General features: G+C 36.4%; 6 protein-coding genes across 9 annotated transcripts in view; 2 read left to right on the plus strand and 4 right to left on the minus strand.

Moving 5' to 3' along the window:
- LOC108753610 (mediator of RNA polymerase II transcription subunit 8) overlaps positions 1-2,056 on the plus strand; it is a 2,597-nt gene extending 541 nt beyond the window's left edge. Inside the window, exons 2-7 of one of the 2 annotated variants that reach the window (XM_018495360.1) lie at positions 251-496; positions 830-838; positions 1,064-1,234; positions 1,353-1,470; positions 1,555-1,688; positions 1,975-2,056. In XM_018495360.1, coding sequence (XP_018350862.1) covers positions 251-496; positions 830-838; positions 1,064-1,234; positions 1,353-1,470; positions 1,555-1,631 — 621 coding nt within the window. In that variant the 3' untranslated portion in view covers positions 1,632-1,688; positions 1,975-2,056. The remainder of the gene's footprint in view (positions 1-250; positions 497-829; positions 839-1,063; positions 1,235-1,352; positions 1,471-1,554; positions 1,689-1,974) is intronic. The other variant, XM_018495361.1, reaches the window with a different exon arrangement.
- LOC108753611 (methyltransferase-like protein 25) lies at positions 1,971-7,918 on the minus strand. Its single transcript, XM_018495362.1, has 6 exons — positions 7,566-7,918; positions 3,418-3,626; positions 3,124-3,342; positions 2,481-3,048; positions 2,296-2,418; positions 1,971-2,218 (listed from the first exon to the last, which is right to left on the minus strand). The coding sequence occupies exons 2-6, from the start codon at positions 3,613-3,615 to the stop codon at positions 1,971-1,973; spliced, it is 1,356 nt and encodes a 451-aa protein (XP_018350864.1). The 5' UTR covers positions 3,616-3,626; positions 7,566-7,918.
- Positions 3,843-7,252, minus strand: LOC108753609 (presequence protease, mitochondrial). Its single transcript, XM_018495359.1, has 2 exons — positions 7,244-7,252; positions 3,843-7,129 (listed from the first exon to the last, which is right to left on the minus strand). The coding sequence occupies exon 2, from the start codon at positions 7,079-7,081 to the stop codon at positions 3,971-3,973; it is 3,111 nt and encodes a 1,036-aa protein (XP_018350861.1). The 5' UTR covers positions 7,082-7,129; positions 7,244-7,252; the 3' UTR covers positions 3,843-3,970.
- A 1,211-nt stretch (positions 7,919-9,129) lies between the features above and the next one.
- Positions 9,130-12,062, minus strand: LOC108753557 (ankyrin repeat domain-containing protein 27-like). Its single transcript, XM_018495226.1, has 2 exons — positions 11,589-12,062; positions 9,130-11,526 (listed from the first exon to the last, which is right to left on the minus strand). Exons 1-2 carry the CDS (start codon positions 11,933-11,935, stop codon positions 9,252-9,254), a joined length of 2,622 nt encoding a protein of 873 aa, XP_018350728.1. The 5' UTR covers positions 11,936-12,062; the 3' UTR covers positions 9,130-9,251.
- Positions 11,890-18,562, plus strand: part of LOC108753558 (cilia- and flagella-associated protein 52) — a 29,609-nt gene continuing 22,936 nt past the window's right edge. The window contains exon 1 of the mRNA XM_018495228.1: positions 11,890-11,956. The gene's annotated coding sequence lies outside the window, so the exon portion shown is untranslated. The remainder of the gene's footprint in view (positions 11,957-18,562) is intronic.
- LOC108753559 (putative inorganic phosphate cotransporter) overlaps positions 16,877-18,562 on the minus strand; it is a 17,484-nt gene continuing 15,798 nt past the window's right edge. For all 3 annotated transcript variants that reach the window (XM_018495230.1, XM_018495231.1, XM_018495229.1), the window contains one exon: positions 16,877-18,132. In XM_018495230.1, coding sequence (XP_018350732.1) covers positions 17,797-18,132 — 336 coding nt within the window. In that variant the 3' untranslated portion in view covers positions 16,877-17,796. The remainder of the gene's footprint in view (positions 18,133-18,562) is intronic.

The following is an 18,562-nucleotide window of genomic DNA, read 5'->3' on the forward strand; positions in this document are numbered from 1 at the left end:
TATAAATAAGCGAAAAAGATCATATGCGATTAAAAAAAGCAGTATTTTTTAGCTTAGTAATATTTTTGCGTAAATCTTACGATTTTCTAAATTGATCAATCATTTATATATTGCAGATTGTTAGATATTTGATAAAACGTTACAAGTTATAGAACTGCTTTGATAGTTCTAATCATAGAATGGCATCTGTCTTGTATGTTTAATCTATACATTATATCTTTAAATTACATTTAACGTGTCATTTATACAGCTGACCAGCCTCTCAAAAGTTCTCGGACACGACAAAGCCTTGAATCTCAGGGGTCTAACAGTTTTACCATTACGCTTGAGTCCGGAGAAGGATGAGGAATTGCTACGACTCACAGAGAATCGAATCCCTACATTCGCGCATGATCTGGTTCCGGATTATCTAAGAACAAAGTTGGAACCCCAAGCCGAGCAGAAGATGATGCAATTAGAAGCCAAGGCCGCAAACGTTAACATTGACACATCACATGTAAGAAATAATTCTATATCCTCTACGCAAAAAGGGTATTCTTAAAAACTGTCCTACGTTAAAATTATACATCGCGATTGTTTTTCACAGACAATTGAATGTAGGAAAATTTTGAAAGCGTTTAATACTTCTTATTCGATTTAACAAATTCTCCCTTAAGTCAAGTAAAACTCATTGGAAATATTCGAATATCAGATATGTAATTGTGATAAAACTAGAAATTTTTACGAATATATCTGATGACAAGTTTATATAATCTAGTAAGATAAATACATTGAAGCTAACTGAAAATGTTTTATTTTTCTGTTAACGTGCTAACTAAACCACAACTAGGACTACAATGTAAGCTGCTAAATCAGATAGCTTCAGCTTTGTCGGTTCCATTCGCTTTGGGCTGAGATGTTATGTATGCAAGCCTATTTTTTGTAGCTACATAAATAGCCATAGATGTTTGATGTCTCAGATAAACGTTCGCTATGCAGAGATTTTTAAACGGTCCAGTTAGCGAGTGGAACACGTCGATGCTGCTGCTTATTAAGTTCCTCGCATGCTTCTGTTGGGTTGCAGAAACAACTGGCGCAGTATACAAAGGTGATTAATCATGTGTGGGAGATAGCGAATAAGGCGCGCGAAGATTGGGAGGGCGAAGTTAGCACCAGAGCGACACAAGCGCAGACTAGCAGCCCTGCGGATACTCATGCTCTTCTAGCTGCTGTGGGGATGGGTAAAGGTTTGAAAGTAAGTTACAATCAGAAGAAAAAAATTTATCTGAGTTTGAAAAAATCATTGTACGGGCATTATTGCTATCCTAATACATCTATCAGATGTAATACGCGTTCTTATTTCACGTTCACAGTCTGATTCGATACAAATGGTTCAATCTGGCGTAAATCCAGTAGCTAACAGCATGATGGTAGGCAGACCTGGCAATCAGCAGCAAACGACAGGACAGGGGCCACTGGGTAATCCATCAAGTAAATGTTTCTCCGACAACTTCCCTTTTTTTCTCGTAATTATATGCTCATAATAATTTAAAATTTTAAATTAATACTTTATAGTGGGACAAATGAACAAGGCGCCAAGTGCAATAAAAACCAATATCAAAGCGGCATCACAGATCCATCCTTATAGATAAGAATATTGTAGCATCTTTGTTATTTAAGATGTATTATACAATGATATTTCAAACACGGTACGTTCCTAACTTTCTAATTTTTTCTTATAATTTTAATGTAATTTGATTATTGATATGATCCTATAATCTATGATTTTAGTATAAGGCATAATGAAAATAGTACACAGTATGTGTGTTGTCGAGAATAACGTTTTTTATTTAAAAAAGTGTTTTAAATATATTCTCAAGTTTCATATTATAAGTTAAAAATCTTACGGTTTTTAAACGCGGTATAAATTGTACACTCTTTTTTATGCTTAATATTTATTAATTAATATTTATTATTTTTTATAATAATTTTCAGTATTTGTTAGACACGATCGCGTATGACCGAGGAGAAATACACTTGTTCATCACAGGTACAATAACAGCCTCCAAGCCTTGTTCGTGCAACCAGCATAATCGGTCCTGTAGAATAAATGACTCCGCCGGAAGTTGTAACATCATTTGTAATCCAGTGTAGATTTCTACAGCTTTCAATCTTGTACTCTGCTCCTCCCATGCTCGCGTTATGCCCTTCTCCATTTCTTCATGTGTAATTATATTACCTTTATATATGAAGGCCATATTATTTATATATTATTATGTGATTTATTAATCTTATAAGTACTAATTTATCAATTACCTGTTTTGTCCGCATCTGATACTAAATCATATCTTAATAACGAGTCTTTGAGATAAGTTTGAAAATTTGAACATTGCGACTTTCTTGTGCCTTTCCGAACTTTCTTCTTGAGAACGTAATTATCTAGAATTTATGTTCCGTTAATCCATAGAATGTACATACATAATATGATATTGAATACCTACTTTGTCGTGAATATAATTCGAGAACGGCTCTAGCGAGAACGTAAAAAGAATGTTCGTTGTGCTTCTCTTGCGACATTCCGTGCCACTTGTCTGCCGATTCTTGACACGCTAATCGCAAAAAGGATGTTCTTAAGAACTGTCCTACGTCAAAATTATACGCCGCGATTGTTTCTCGCAAACAATTAGATGTAGGAAAATTTTGAAAGTATTGTTTTTCCTGCACACTTTTGGAAATCGAAAGTTTGTGGTAACAACAAGAAATCAGAATGAAAAGTTTAGCAGATTTCATTTTGCAGAAGATTCTTGATGCGCTTGTACTGAGATCTCCACAGGCATGCAGGCCGATTAAACATACGTCTGTAACGTCAGAAAACTCTTGCTGCAGAATAGATTCTATTATATTGGCCGAATCACACGTTACGTCGCAATGCGTGTATTTAACTTTAGTCAAAGAATCGGGGTACAGTTTTTTCTGTCTAGTAAAAGCTCTGCTAATATTCTTTTTATCTCTTTCTAATCCTAGAACTCGATAGCCGTACAAATAATGTAACATTTGACATACGTATCCCTGAAAAGAATATATTATATAGCACGAAAATCTGATATATATATATATTCATCTTTTTTTTAAATATTCTCTTACCAAACCCGCACCCAAATCAATGATCGTTTGTATATCATGCGACTTGCATTGTACGTCCACTAAATAAGCCAAATGCATTATTTCATGTTGTTTCTTTTCACTTAGACCTATCTTAAAATTTTGCGGCAGTTCTATGGAAGGCAATGCAGGTACGAGTGGCAGTCTATTAATTTTTTTACATTTTGCAACGTATGTTTTTAAGGAATCAGGCCAATCGGACTAGAACGATAATTAATTCACTTAATAATTTTAATATTTTATTACAGAATATTCGTGAGATTTCTCTTAGCTAACCTTTATTATTTTTTCCACTACAAAATTATTAAGCTCTTCATTTTCTAAAATTTGTAACTGTTCCAGCCATTCTTTGGGAACTGCATCTAAAGACGTTTTAGTTAATATTTCCGTTACTGGTATATTATGTAGCCACTGCGTTTCGTAAAAGAAGCGTAGTGCTTCGACAAAATATTTTTTTTCGGCATCGATATCCATGTATCATTTAACTAAAAAAAAAGAAAGCTCATTACGTTTTTACTGATAGTAAATATATAATTTGATCTATGTATTTGTATGTAAGAATGAACGAAGGTGAGAAATAAATTGAGCAAAATATTTATTTTATATCCCTTAACTGAGATATATATTTAATATATAAAAATAGCTTAAATTATATAATACTTAACATTATTAACTTAGTATTATTAAGTAACATACGCTATTTTCTCAATTGCTAATATTTATATGTCATAGGAAACGCTTAACAATAGCATCGACACATCTGCGATTCAACGTAAAGGAAACTATCTTCATTATACAAAAGTAACCAAAATAATTCTTTGACATCTAGTTATTCAGTGGCTCGTGCTCGGTCTGTTTCTTCCTGATTTAGCACTAACCAGTTTTCTTTGTGCCTATTTGAAATATCCGTATTTGTAGGTCCAATAAGCGAACGGCCGATTCTGATATCATTTTGGTCGGCTTTTAGATACTTTCCTGCCACATTCAAGAGCTCTTCCTTAGTCACAGCTTTTAGCTGCTCCCTTTGCTTTTGAAGATCATCGTCCGTAACGCCGTATACGAATCTGGCCATACCTCGATTACAAGGAGGAATGGGAGCGTCGATTTGTTGGAAGACTCCCAATTTTGCTTCATCCACTTCGGTCTGAGATAACGGATATCCTGTTAGAAAATCATACGCCTTATCGAACAAATCGAAGGTGCGAGTGGAATTCGGATCTCTGTAGGAATAAAAGGAGAAAATTCCTTCCGATGTTAATTTTGCGCCTCCACCGTAAGCTCCGCCTTTCTCTCGAATTTCTGGATGCAGGTACACCGAGGTGATCAATTTGGATAGCACACGTAACGCTGCATAATCCGGATTCGTATAAGGTACGGTCAGAATGGCCTTGGAGCAATAGTTCACTGTGTACGGCAGAACGTGGTGATTACCGCATTCTTTCGTATCGATGCTTCTTTCACAGGTAATAATGTACGGATCCTCTGAATGACCCTTTAGCGAATCGTAGAACACATGAATATCATTGAGAACGTCATCCTGGTGTTCCTCGGATAAGTTAATGGCTGACCGCAGGTGTTCCTTATTCAAAACATGAGCAGCTATTTCATGCATGTTGTGCAACAGAGAAGTCAAGTCGCACATCTGCGCCACTTTCTTCATCCTCGAGATGTACTGCAATCCCGAGAGACTCTCCTTGACCCGGGCTATCGGGGAGACCAAGCTAGCTGCGCTGCTCATCGCATACATGTGACCGGCGTGCGAGATACCGTTGATCAAGTCGGCCGCATTCATCTTCACGAGTGTCTCAAATCTCTGAAGGTCGGTGAGTTTAACGTTGTTGAACAGCTCCGTCCATAGTTTCCACATATCGTTTGAATTGCGATCCAAGCAGTACGACTCTATGAGAATCCCTTCCTCGTATTTCAATTCGCTCTCCTTGTGTTCGGCGATGTGATTCATGAAGTTCAGACCGCCAGTCTTCAGCTGCATCATCTGATCGAAATGTCTATAATTGTAATTCTGCGTGCCCATCTTCGCAATAATGTAGTTGAACAGCGGTATCAGCTGCTTCAATTCGGTCGGCAGCGCTTGCGTGTTGAGTATTCCTCGATAATAGGAAATCCCGTTTGTGGGTTGTATGGATAGCTGAAGAGGCACTCCGGATATTTCCAAGTCGGTGGTCTCATATCTCTCCACGTCAGCCTTCAGGTCTTCTATCTTAAGCGTCGGTAAGACTTCAACGTTCTCTTTTTTCTGTTGCTCAGCGAGCAAGATCTGTCCGTTTTTATATATCTGTTCCTTTTCCTCTACGGAAAGTTCCTCCAACTTCGACTTCAGCAGCTCTTGCTCGGCGAGCATTTTATTTTCTTCATAATTTTCATTCGGCAACATCGTCAACGTCAATCTATGATTATTATCACTGAGATAAGTCTTGATTAAACATTGCAGGTATTTAGGGTTTTCTCTCATTCGTGATGTGAGTTTCTTCATCGCATCGTTGATTCGCAACGATTGTACCAAGTCGCCGTTATGATTCCACAATGATGTAAGATTGAAGAGCAAATTCAACCCAAAGTTCGACGTTTGATGCTTCACCTGGAGCTCGATGCCGTGCAAGACAGCTTCGATGTGATCCTTCTCGAATCCTTCCTCGATAACTTTCTGCACGGTCTCGTTGAAGATACTCTCGACTTTCTCGAAATCTTCCGGCTTCACACCCTGCAGACTCACGACGAACATCGTATCTCTGCACTGCGAATCAAAACCCGTGAACGGTCCGAAGCCAGTACTTATATTCGACTCGATTAGAGATTTGTAAAATGCTGAATTCGGACCTTTCAGCAACAGCTGCGACAACACGTACATCTCGAAAGTGATCTGTGTGTCAGCTATGTCGTTGCACAAATGCGCGATGGCAATGGTACCATGTCTGCTAGGATCCGCAAGCAGTGGATCGAGTTTGCACTCAACATGTTTCTTTTTAGCTTTGCTCCACCGCTTTTCCACCGGTACTTCCGACATGGAAACGTCCATCCTGTCAGACAAGAAAAGGTACCGATCGTTGACGAATTTCAGATGGTCCTCCAGAGGGAAATTTCCATAGGAATAAAAGCGCGAATTGGAGGGATGATAATACTTCATGTGGAAGTTAAGGAGATCAATGTATTGCAGATTAGGTATAACAAGGGGGTCGCCGCCAGAAATTACAGAATATGTGTGGCTTGGTAGAATAGAATTCAACAAGTGTTCTGCCATAATAGCTTGATTGTCGTTGAAGACACCCTTCATCTCGTTGAAGACCACCCCCTTGAATATGATGGGAGAGTTCTTGTCGTTGACGTCCGTGTGCTCCAATCTCCATCCTTCCTGTCGGAAGTCTAATTCTCGCAGATTCGGTTTGAAAACCGAGTCTAAGTAGACTGACTGTAGATTGCGGTAGTCCTTCAAGTTCTGCGTCGAGAATGGATATATGGTATAATCCGGCCCAGTCATAGCGTTCATGAAAGTGGCTAGGGATCTTCTTAGCATCTTGAAGAATGGATCTCTACAGGGATATCGCTCGCTGCCGCACAGAGTGGTGTGCTCCAATATATGAGGCAATCCCGTAGAATCCATGGGAGTCGTACGAAATCCAATGGAAAAGACATTATTGGTGTCATCCCTGGCCAAATGAAGATACTGCGCACCTGTACTCAAATGCGTCAGCCTCACTGCAGTAAGAAACAACTCATCTATGCTTGAGACTTCATCCACTATAAACCCGTGAAGAACTTCGCCCTTCTTGAATTTAGCCAGTTCATCCTGCGCCAACTCTTTTCTCGAATGTAACGTACTCGACGCAGCACTTATCGATGATCTGAAGGTACGATACGTAACATGCTGCTGTAAAGCTGCGCCTCTCAAAAGCGAATTCTTCGATAACTTTAATAGTCTCAGCATCTTAGAACGATTTTTTACGTTTGAAACAGCAGGGAAATAAAATTTTACCTGAAAATAATGAGACAGCTTGTCATTTGTATAATTTAGGATTACAAAGCTCGTGTTAAAAGCAACATGAAAATTATATTCTATAAGTGTTTTTTTAGAGATAATGATACTTACCGATTCTCTCTTGAACAATCATGAATAAATTATAAATTGTAAAACTTGATTACAACAGACATTCCACTTTACAAATATACAATATCAATTCAAGAAAAAGGCAAATTTGTATTACACGAAAGAAAATGTTAATAACAAATTTTAGAACGTGATGAATATTGATTAGGAATGTCAATTCGTGAAGTGACTAAGACAATTTCTAGGATGATTTTTGACCAAAATGATGCAACATTTGCGGTAACAAGCAGACACCGGTATTGTTCACGAGTCAAGAATAGCGAAGAAATAACCAACAAATCGAAGCCGATATAAATAAACTTACTTATCAATTCGTCTTGTTTTGTTAAAATGACAGTTCGAGACGTTTCCTTGTTTGTTTATTGCAAAATCGTCTGTCAAATATTCTTTGCATTCGTAAAATTGCATAAGAAATTAAATTTCACTTAGATTCCCTTTCAACAGCTTACATCAGCTGACATGCTCAGAAGTCGGAGGTTAAGTTGGACGAACTTATGTTACTTGACAGAAGTGACGTAAGTTACCGTTGAAAATTCATTTGTCTTTTTATTGTCGTAATTTTTTGCTAGGAAACGTCAAACAATTGCAATTCATGAAAAATTATGATGCTGATAATTCAATGTCACACACGCAACAATTATTTTCTATCGTCCACTAGGGAAATAGGTAATATGCCTTCCAACAAGCGACACAAATGACACATGGATCATTATATCCTTGTTGTTTGCCAATGTTAAACAAAGATGACATGATCACTGTGTCGCATCGTGTCGCTTATTGAAAGGCACACATCATGGTGGACAGTATCACTAGTATCTGAATTAATTTGAAGAAAACTGTTGGTAATCCAATAGTATCTATACATTCTGTACTAAAAAAATACGAATTTTCTTTCTCTCTTACATTTATATATTTATATTTCATATACATACACATAAAAAAATATATATATGTGTAAATATATAGAATTTTATATATTTATTCGTATATTTTTTCATTTTCCTTCTCAAAATACTGTCTAAATAAATACAAATTGTAACTATAAATTGTATAAATAAAACACATCGTAGGAATATATTACACATCTATATATTTTATTTCATACAAAACAAACGATTGATTTATAAATCTTATTGCTTTAAATATATATTTTTATGACTTCGGGCAATATATTTATAAAATATATAAAACTATTTGTGATTTGACTTATATATACATATATTGTTTGTCTCATTTATATATCTATTAATCTCACTAATATTGCTCGGTATGGTATGACAATTTGTGCAATTTACACAAGCGATTCTAAAGAAGAAATCTCGTTTAGTTCGGAAAAAATAAAGCGTGCATGAGATTTAATTTTAGAATCACAATTAATACGTGCGATGTAAAATATAATATATGCTTATTAGACTAGAGTTAAGTTATGTTCGGACGAAGTCCGAATTAGAATTATGCTAAAAGATACTGCTAATCACATTTACGAGGTATATGTTTTTAAAAAAATAGAAACAGAATAGCATATAAAATCGAAATTAATTATCGTCCTTTTATATAGAAATTTGACTTGTGGTATAGTCTTCATATATTGGAGAATAAAGCATGAATAAACATTTTTTTGTCAGTTGCAATGGGATATCTGCTGAAAAAATATTATACGTGTTATATTAACACTAAAAGTATCAACGTTTTTTGCTCATTAAAAGGATCAAGCAAATAAATTATTATGAAGATAAAGAAAGTGATAAAAAATCATTTTATCAATATAAAGAACATAATTATTGAAAAGTCAGAAAATTTCGGAATCCTACCTTTTGTACAAGAAATACAATATTAATCTAAAAGATAGAAACGGTTAATAAGTGCTTGATGCTTCTAATGTTAAAAACTACTTCTAGCAAAACTATCTTATGACTAATCTGTGAGGTAAATAGAAAAGACGTAGAAAAGACGGAATAGCTTAAGACACAAGAAAGTTGGACGTGCTGAATCAATCGTCGGCTGACTGTGTCGAATTTTGTTTTAGAACCTTCAGTATATTGGCACGATTCGCGGAGAAGGCGAGGGATAGCACCTCTTCCGCCTGCCGCAGTGGAGTTTTGTTCTGCAAATTGCGCATATTGGTGCATGCACCATATCTGATCAGCAAGCTGATGGACTTGACGTTGCCAGCCACGGTCGCCAGATGCAACGGCGTATCGCCCTTACGATCCTTGACGTCTACGTCGCAGGTCGCACAGTTCAACAGCAGCTTCGCCGCGTCGACGCGGTCGTTGAGACATGCCAGATGCAGCGGAGTACGACCCTCGCACTTGGTTATTACGTTTACATTCGCACCGGCGTCTAACAGCAGCTGTACCATTTTAGTGCGACCGGTCGCACTCGCCACATGTAACGCCGTCTCGCCTAGACCATTGCAGGTGTTGATCGCCAGCGTTCGTTGTCTCTGTTTACGCTCCAGCTTAACTTCACCGAGTGCGGAGCACCGTTCGCAGTCGCAGAGCGGATGATGGCACAGACTCGTACGAACGCCTGACGGCCGCTCGTGATAAATCTCCAGTCCCAGGTAATAACATGCCAGGCATATATCACCATCGACTATAGCAGCGAGCAATTTGTCCATCATACGATGTTGCATCGCGTTGGCATAGCTCTTAGGATGCGACGGACTCTTGTTCTCCAACGTGACCCGACGACGCTGCTGCTGAAAAGACACCGACTGACAAGGTTGAACAAGAGGACGTGGGGATAAGGAGGCAACATTGTTGCAGATGCTGCTTGACGCCGCGTTACATCTGAGCAACTCTGCGATGATTTCGCTGTACGTCACCATCAACGGTATTTGACCCTTCTTGTTGGTCATTCTGCAGTTGGCACCGTACTCCAGGAGGATGTCGACGATCGCGTAGTAGCCCCACCGGGCTGCGAGATGCAGAGGCGTATCGCCGTTGTCGTTTGTGATGTTCGCGTTGACCGGTATCTTCATGTGCTCCGTCAGATACAACAACGCCTTCACACAGTTCTCGTGACCACGATCTACCGCCAGGTGTAACGGAGTGTTTCCCCGAGAGTCCGTTACTGCAGGATCCGCGTTTGCGTGCAGCATCAGCAGCAAAATGTTCTGGTGGCCTTTGATGCAGGTATAATGAAGAGCTGTCAGGCCATCCGAGTCGACAGCGTTTATATCTGTGTCGCGGTTTAGAAGAAAATCCACGATTACAATCTGATCGTGCAACACGGCGACGTGCAACGGTGTTAGACCCTTATCGTCCTTAGGACACGCGTTTAGGTCCCGCTGCTTCGTCCAGTTTCGCTCACAGGACGCACAGGTGCATAAAGGATGACAGAGCGTGACATCATCGACCTCGTTGAATCCATTGTAAGTCAAACTTCTTTTCACCTCGGAGAGATTTCCATTCTTGATGCATGCAAATAAATAACCAATAGATGAACGTTCCGACTGACTCATTAATGTACTGTATTTGTCATCGCTGTAGATTACTCCAGATTTGATATGCATGATCGCGGCTTCCAGCGAAGTTATCAAAAAGCCAGTCTCGTCCGTCTCGTAAGCAGAGCTCGTGGAGAGACGAAATTGTCTCATGAAGTATAATTGTGCCATCCAGTTCGACAGGCCAGCATTGACAATGAAAAACACGAGCACCGGCAGGAGATCGTCCGACGTGACGGACGACAACGTTCCGCGTGATACGTAATTCACGGTTCTTCTGAGACACTCGATCTTGCCCAGTACAGTTACGAAAGAGTCCAATCTTGACAATTCTATCTTTCCTCCACGAACACGAGACTGCAAGTCTGATCGTACTCGGAGATCGCTTAATTGAATCCCATCTAGGTTCCTAATGATCTTGTTCAGATTCGCGTCTTCTACAGTGGTACCGGCGGACAATGATTTTAGCAGTACATCTCTCAAAGCATACAGAATGTAAGTCTCGAGTGACACTCTGATGTTCCAATGATACTGTTTATTACCTGAAGTCTTCTTTCTCAACATCGCGTTATCCAGCAACATCTCGAGACAATCTGCATACAGTTCATGTACCAGATTCCTTTGTGTTTGTACCGATTTGCGCTCCAGATTCTTATTAACATAGAGAAAGTCTTTGATCTTGATCTCGAGATCATCGCGCAGCTGTCTGTCAAGTTCCACTTGAAGAAAATTTACAGCTTCCTGGAGATTCGTAATTACGCTCACACAATTATCCGAAACATATATGTTGGCCTCCAGAGGCCGTTCAGTGCACCTATAAAACAGAAATAACGTCAAGCCAACATTCGGAAATATGACATTCAAGTGTCAGCTTACCATACACAATATTTACGAGAATCATCGCTGTAGAAGATCTCCTCGAAGAGCAGACGCGAGGAATACCGCTCTGCGTCATCGTGCTTGACATATAGAACTCGATCCTCGACCAAGATCTCTCTACCGCTCAGACTGTTGAAGCCGGCGACAGAGAGGTCCTTTCCAGGGACCAGGATGTGAGCATTGACCTCGTCCTCTTCTAATCTACGGTTGATGAAGCTGCCGCTTCGCGGAACGCAGATGATCCAGCCTTCCTGAACAGCTCGCTGAAATGTTGCCTCATGTTCGTCTCGGAGTTCCCGCAGGAACCGATTTTCTGTCAGATCCTCATCGTATCCCGCATTCATGATCGGGGACCGATAACAGAGGTAAGTGTCATGTGGAGGACGATGAAGTGAAACGGTTTGAGGGTCGCCGGTGTTCTTAATGAAATGTCTGTCATCGCGCCGCACAACGTAATTGATGTGAGTTCAGGCTACGAATATAGCGAGATTAAACTGTGTTGAAGTAAAGTTAGGTTAGAGTACTAAGTTTCTACAGGTTCCTATTCTGTAATTCTTAACGACAATCGATCATTATATTGAGGTTGTTCCATACAGCGTGAAATATTTTTTTCAAATGTTTCATTGCACATAAGATTTAAAATATTTATTTCAAAAACTTTTTATGAAATCTTCCTAAAATATATTTATATTTATATTTTTTATATTTTATTTTTTACGTATGTACGTATATTTTTTATTTTTTATACATTTATATCTTTTTAGAATTTTTGAAACAATCTTTTTCTTACAATACATATTTTTTTTTTACAATATTTCTAAAATAGCTATCTTTGTGAAATATTTTAGTGTAATATTTTAAAACGTTTACAAAATATTTATTTCTGAAATATTTTATTGAAACATTTCAACAGTAATTCATATAAATATTTCATAGGAATAATTTTTTTATCATATTATTTTTTATCATATTATTATAACGATATCAACTTTCGTTAAGATTTATAGAATAGGACTTTGTAATTTTTACGCTTTATTATTTTACGCTTTATTATTATAGTGCGGACTTGCAGCGCGCTCGAAAATATAACGTATCCTATAATTCGAGGTCGTATTATAGCTCAGAATTAAATTAGACTGCAAAAGATTTTTTTCGTACTTTTTATCCAGATAGTTTCAATAGATTTATGTTATTAACATAACAATTACGTCATTCACAATACTTGCAACGTGTAAACATCGTTCCACAGTAATTTCTTCGCACATTAAAAATATTTAATTTGAATTCAATATGATAATTAAACGTAATTGCAAATTATTTTAAATTTAATTGAATACATTTTGTTCTAATAATAGATATTACATACAGAAAAAAAGTAGAAAAATTAACGAGTGACATAATCAATTGCATGCCATTATTTCTTTAACATTATTTTTTTGCTAGTCAGCGAGACAAGATAAAACGTTTGATTGATATTATTTTAACTTTATCTAGAAATGCGCGTGTATTATATACACATACATCTAATGCGTGTTTATACGTATATATTAGATGTAACGTATATATTACTATGCTTTTAATTACTACATTAAATTACATAAATTATATTTACAATTAAATATAAAAATAGCACAATACATATTTAATATTATATACATATATAATTTCTATATTAAATTATGTGGAATTTAATTGGACACATTTTATTCTGTGTTAATATCACGTACAGAAAAAAGTTGAATAATTAGTGAGTATGACATAAAAAAATCAATTGTATGTTATTACATTTTTTAACACTAATTTATGCTAGTCAGCAAAGGCAAGATAAGGCTTTTCATCGATGTATAACAAACGCATACATATTAATTACATATGAATATAAAAATTCCTGAAAAATTACGATCTAATTCGCGATAGACGATCATCGACGATTATTAGAGGCATCGTCGAGAATTCCTGCATAGCATGAATACAAATCAGAGAATTAACGGTGTCCGTCTCCTTGTAGCTCTACCACCTCAGACCTCGCGAGAATTGCAATGCGTACACCTTTTTTTCTATATCTATTTATTGCGATATATAATATGTAATATGCGGTAACTCCAGATATACACACCACGCCAATTCCATTGCATTCCATTAATGTCGTAGTACGCATATTTGTACAGAATGCCGTGTCATTACGTACGTACATGTAGAGTGCGTGCGCATAATTATCTCTCTTATCTCTTATTACTTCTATAATATGGCTAAAAAAAGCAAAAAAAGTGATAAAAAAAATACAAGATATTTCTCGTTTTATTACGAAAGTATATTATCGAAAGATACGCTTTAAATCTTCCGAAGATTTCTCAAGAGGGATCTTCCTCCACGCTCGAAAATGGAAATATCCCAATGTAAAAATAGGACTGCGGCCATTCAGAAAACCCTGAATCTGTGTTCTTTTCTCTTTTTCAAGGTTGGATAATTACTAATTGAAACGTTAAAAGTTAAAAAAAAAAGTTAAAAAATTAATAACTTTTAACTTAACTTAGTTAATTTTAAATGCATTAATTTTTAACTAAATTTACTTTTAAATTTACTTTAATTTATTTAACTTTTCTTAAATTGAACATTTTTTTATCTATCTTTCTTAATGCTAATATTTTTTTTCTATAAAATCTCTTTTTTAAACTTAAGTTAATTTAATCTTAACTTAACTTTTATTAAGTTTAATTCCTTATTGCTTCAACTTTTAACTTATTTTATTAATTTTATAAGCCATTAACTTTAACTTAATTTTTAGTTTAAAAAAAACATTAACTTACCCAATCCTGCTCTTTTTCATCCGTTGCTTTTGTAACGAGGTATTTATATATGTCAGCGCATTGACGTATACATTATCTATAGAACGTATACATTCGGATTTCGAGGTGAGGAAGAAGGAAAGGAGAGCACGGTGTGTAAAATGCAATTGAAGCAAAGCAGGTCTTGACGTTGCTTATGCAACAACGTCTTTTTACCGAACCACATTTCCTGCGTCTACACGCAATCCTTGCAAAAATTGCATCCTCGCGAAATACCTTTGGTATAAAAATTCAGGTGTTTCTGCAAGAAACGCGTTACGAACTTGGTCGTCCATGTGATCGTGTTGGCGCGAAGCGCACCGTCTCTCTCGTGGGAAAAACACCCGCGCCGCGGATGCGCGCGCGATGCCTAATTAAACGTTTACTTTGAAAAAACAAATACCGCGTGCGTGAGGCTTGTTAAAAATCAGGTAGCGCATAATTGCGGGCAGATGGCCGTTATCATTAACATGTACAATACATATAATAACATATATGCTTGCCCGAACCCGTAATTTATCTAAATACAGCAAATGACATGGGATTAAATACCGAGACAAGCGAGTGAGACATAAGCTCTTTAAAATACGTGAGAACTTTTTACAAAAGACATATATAGTTTATATGTTTAATATATATTATATATATATTTATATTACATATGTTATATAATTAAATATAAATTATTTATATGATATAATTAAATATATATTACATATATATTATTTACATGTTTAATTATATAATTTATCATATTATGTATCTGCATAATTTTACATAACGAGATAAGCGAGATGTCCACTTGTTTATGGAATTACGTCCAATCGGCTCTTATCACGTGTGCAACTTTAAAATCTATAACTCGCACTTAAGATAAAAGACAAGGAACATAGAGGAAGTCAAGTCCGAAAAAAATATAAAATATTTGATACGCTCGATTGTGCGCTCCGATTTTAATCAAACGACGAGCAATTGGACGATTCTTCATGTTTATCGGATGCGATATTATAATAGAAGAATTGATTACCTACACTTACATAGAACTACGAAAAATTCCGTTCCTTCTTATAATATTGTCGTTACGTCGTTTATCATCTCTTACGATCCCGCTGTCGATTACGTAAAGTCGTAAATTAACTCGAGACGAGTCGCTTGAGGAAATCATTTCGACGACCCCAGACACACATCCTGTGCATCGTAATCTTATCGAAAAACTACACTCTCCTATTTGCACTTGCATAGCTGCATTTGTATTTCTTATCGAAACAGATTTATAACATACCGTAACAGATTTAATTTAATTGATCCTTAATTGACAGATTTAATGGTATCCTTGGCGTGTTGTCAAAAAAAATCTCGATGAAAAGTAAAATTTAGCTAAACTATAATATAAATTTGATGTCGACTACGAGGACCGTATAATTTATCTATTGTTATACTTTGAATATTATCGAAAAAATATTTTTCTCTCCTATTATATTTCTAAATTATCTTCGATTTTGCTTTCTGGTGCATAAAGCTTAAATTTCTGTTTTCTGAATCTTTACAGAGAAAATGTCGATACCTCTGATGTAAATTGTAAAGCCATTAAAAGGGTGACAACAGAGAATAATTTTTGAATCTCGAAGCGGTTCGTGAAACATGATACGGTTCATTGTGTGTGTGTGTGTGTGTGTGTGTGTGTGATGAATTAATAAATTAACTTATTAATTCCTTAATTTTTTGTTATATCATGCCAATTAGTATGATATGACAAAAACTGAATTAGCGATTTATAAGTCGCGTTGCGTACTTATTTGTTATATTTAATACTTTTGTTACATTTATTCGTTAACCATCCAAATAAGCACGGTAGAGCTCACTCAAGAAGTGAGCACGAAGATAACCATAAAAAATGTAATTTTCCGCGATATATCAGTGACGTGCGCATTTTGTGAATGATGTTAAACGACAAAGACTTCAAATGGTTGTGAATACGTCAATTATTCCTCAAAATGCATATCATTTTTGTGTCGTTCTTCGATAAGGCACACTTTTCATTTTAGCGAGAGATTGATGCAATTGCGAAGATTTGCACGTTTTTGTAATTAGCGCATTTTTAGATTATAGCGTTTAAAATAGCAATAATACGTGTCAAATCGAATTTGAACATATACAATTAGGAAATAAAATCTACGATTTTCATGGAAAATCATCGAGGCCCTGCGAATTTTTCTCGAAAAATATCATATAAATACTGTAATATACAAATATACTGTTAAAGTCACAACGTTAAATTATGACTCAGTTTAAGGCAAGAAAATATACTAAATTTGACTAAAATTTAGTTTATTATCTAAGTATATATGTTAATATGGCTGTTGTTTATTTTGAAATTAACCACAAAAATGGATTAACATTTTAGTATATAAAGTTAAAAATAACAAAATGTTATTTTTTTAACTCAAAGAATCAAGTTGCTCTTTTGAACAATATAACTTATTTTAGCAGTGTCTTCAGTAGATTTTCCAAAAATGTTTGTATATTTTTCGAGAATAAAGCCGCTGGCTGAAATCGTTGCTATTTATTTATTCGATGACGCGGAATATTTTACATCGTATTTTGCATGATTATATAGTAAACCTTTAAAACGGCATATCACGTACACTGCATATCTGTCGTACACATCTATCGTACATACACAGCGCATATATCGAACGAAAAGTATCGATAGAAAGTTGACAAGTTGATATGCATTCCTTAAAGCACCTCATTTGTATTCTTGGCTGTTGGATGATAGCCGCGTCTGAATATGACTGCATGACTCGATAATAATTCGCTAATATAATCGATCGTTCTTTCGCAATAAGATACACTAAATCGAATTCTCTGAGATTGTCCAGAAAGAACCTGATTCGAATAATAGAAATAGAGATACGCACAGTGTTTTTTATTTAATTAAATTATATTTATACTGTACATTTACTTAAACCCTACGCAATATATACAATCGCTGTTGATCTATCGGCTTTAATTTACAATTTCCCCTTTCGCGACGAAAAGGCACGCTTGCATAAACGTCGCCGGCACATTCAGCGTTCGCGATACGGATTGACGTGAACTCGAGATGCATTTTCCGGCACCACGCGACTTAATGCCACGCGTAAATTATTATTCAAGAATTATAAGCGGGAAGTGTTAACGCGCATCTTTTTCGGGCATCTTTCCCTCACGCGGTTGTGAGATCTTTGTTGAAAGTTGTGGCGAAACGACGGGCGGACCTTAAGAGTACGTCGAGAAAGGACGATGTCCTGTGTGATGATCACGAGATTATTAACAAATCCAGTTGCTTCTCGTTTGTTAAAATCACTCCGCGAGGAAAAGCATCGTGAATAATGTTTTCATGCTTTCTCTGCCGACTTCGTATTTTTGTCCTTCTTCTTGCGCGACCTTTCCTCCCGATCTCGTATGACGAAATCAGGGTCGTTCCAGTACTGAACCTCGCCGCTGGCATACGCGACGAAGATCGCGTTCGTTAGGATGAAGACACCCAGGACGATCCAGAAGACGGTTCGCCATTGGATCATCGTTTGCTCGGGCGCCAACTCTCCGACGATGTACGGTGTGATGATCCCAGTGAAGGCACCCATCCCGTTCACCAATGCCATTAGGGTGCCAGAGTAATTGGGAGACAGGTCCAACCCGTTGACTTTCATTCCGGGGTAGAAGGTACCTTTAGACAAGAAGAAATATACACTGTTAAATTTATCATGTCAAATTATACCCAATTTGAATTATTTTTTATCATTTCTTAGGTTAACTGCTTCTGTACAATATGTCGTTAATTTAACTAAAACGACAGAGTTAAACAATTTAACTCAAGAAGTGTATTTTTAACTTAAATTTAATTTCTTTACTAAGTGTATACGTTATAATATATTAATATAGACGTTATTTACATTGGAACTAATCGCAGAAATGAATCGATTTACATTTTTATATTCATGCATTGGAAATTCAAAATAACAAAATATTCTTTAACTCAAAGAATGGGTTATCATTGCTCCTTTGATATTTATATATAACAATGTATTTGAAAAAAAAAACAAAGGAATCCTTTATGCATTCGCGTTCACCTTGTAAATTGTAGTAATATTATCCGAGGAA

The sequence above is a fragment of the Trachymyrmex septentrionalis genome, unplaced genomic scaffold, assembly GCF_001594115.1.
Source record: "Trachymyrmex septentrionalis isolate Tsep2-gDNA-1 unplaced genomic scaffold, Tsep1.0 scaffold7, whole genome shotgun sequence".
NCBI lineage: Eukaryota > Metazoa > Arthropoda > Insecta > Hymenoptera > Formicidae > Trachymyrmex > Trachymyrmex septentrionalis.

Bases quoted from the DNA above. Each gene is read 5' to 3' on its own strand.
- LOC108753611 (XM_018495362.1), bottom strand. From the start codon at position 3,615: ATGGATATCGATGCCGAAAAAAAATATTTTGTCGAAGCACTACGCTTC. The intron at 3,343-3,417 runs GTTAGCTAAGAG...TTATCGTTCTAG, and splicing joins TAGTGGAAAAAATAATAAAG to TCCGATTGGCCTGATTCCTT. The intron at 3,049-3,123 runs GTAAGAGAATAT...TATTCTTTTCAG, and splicing joins TTGATTTGGGTGCGGGTTTG to GGATACGTATGTCAAATGTT.
- LOC108753609 (XM_018495359.1), bottom strand. From the start codon at position 7,081: ATGCTGAGACTATTAAAGTTATCGAAGAATTCGCTTTTGAGAGGCGCA.
- LOC108753557 (XM_018495226.1), bottom strand. From the start codon at position 11,935: ATGAATGCGGGATACGATGAGGATCTGACAGAAAATCGGTTCCTGCGG. The intron at 11,527-11,588 runs GTAAGCTGACAC...TCTGTTTTATAG, and splicing joins TCTCGTAAATATTGTGTATG to GTGCACTGAACGGCCTCTGG.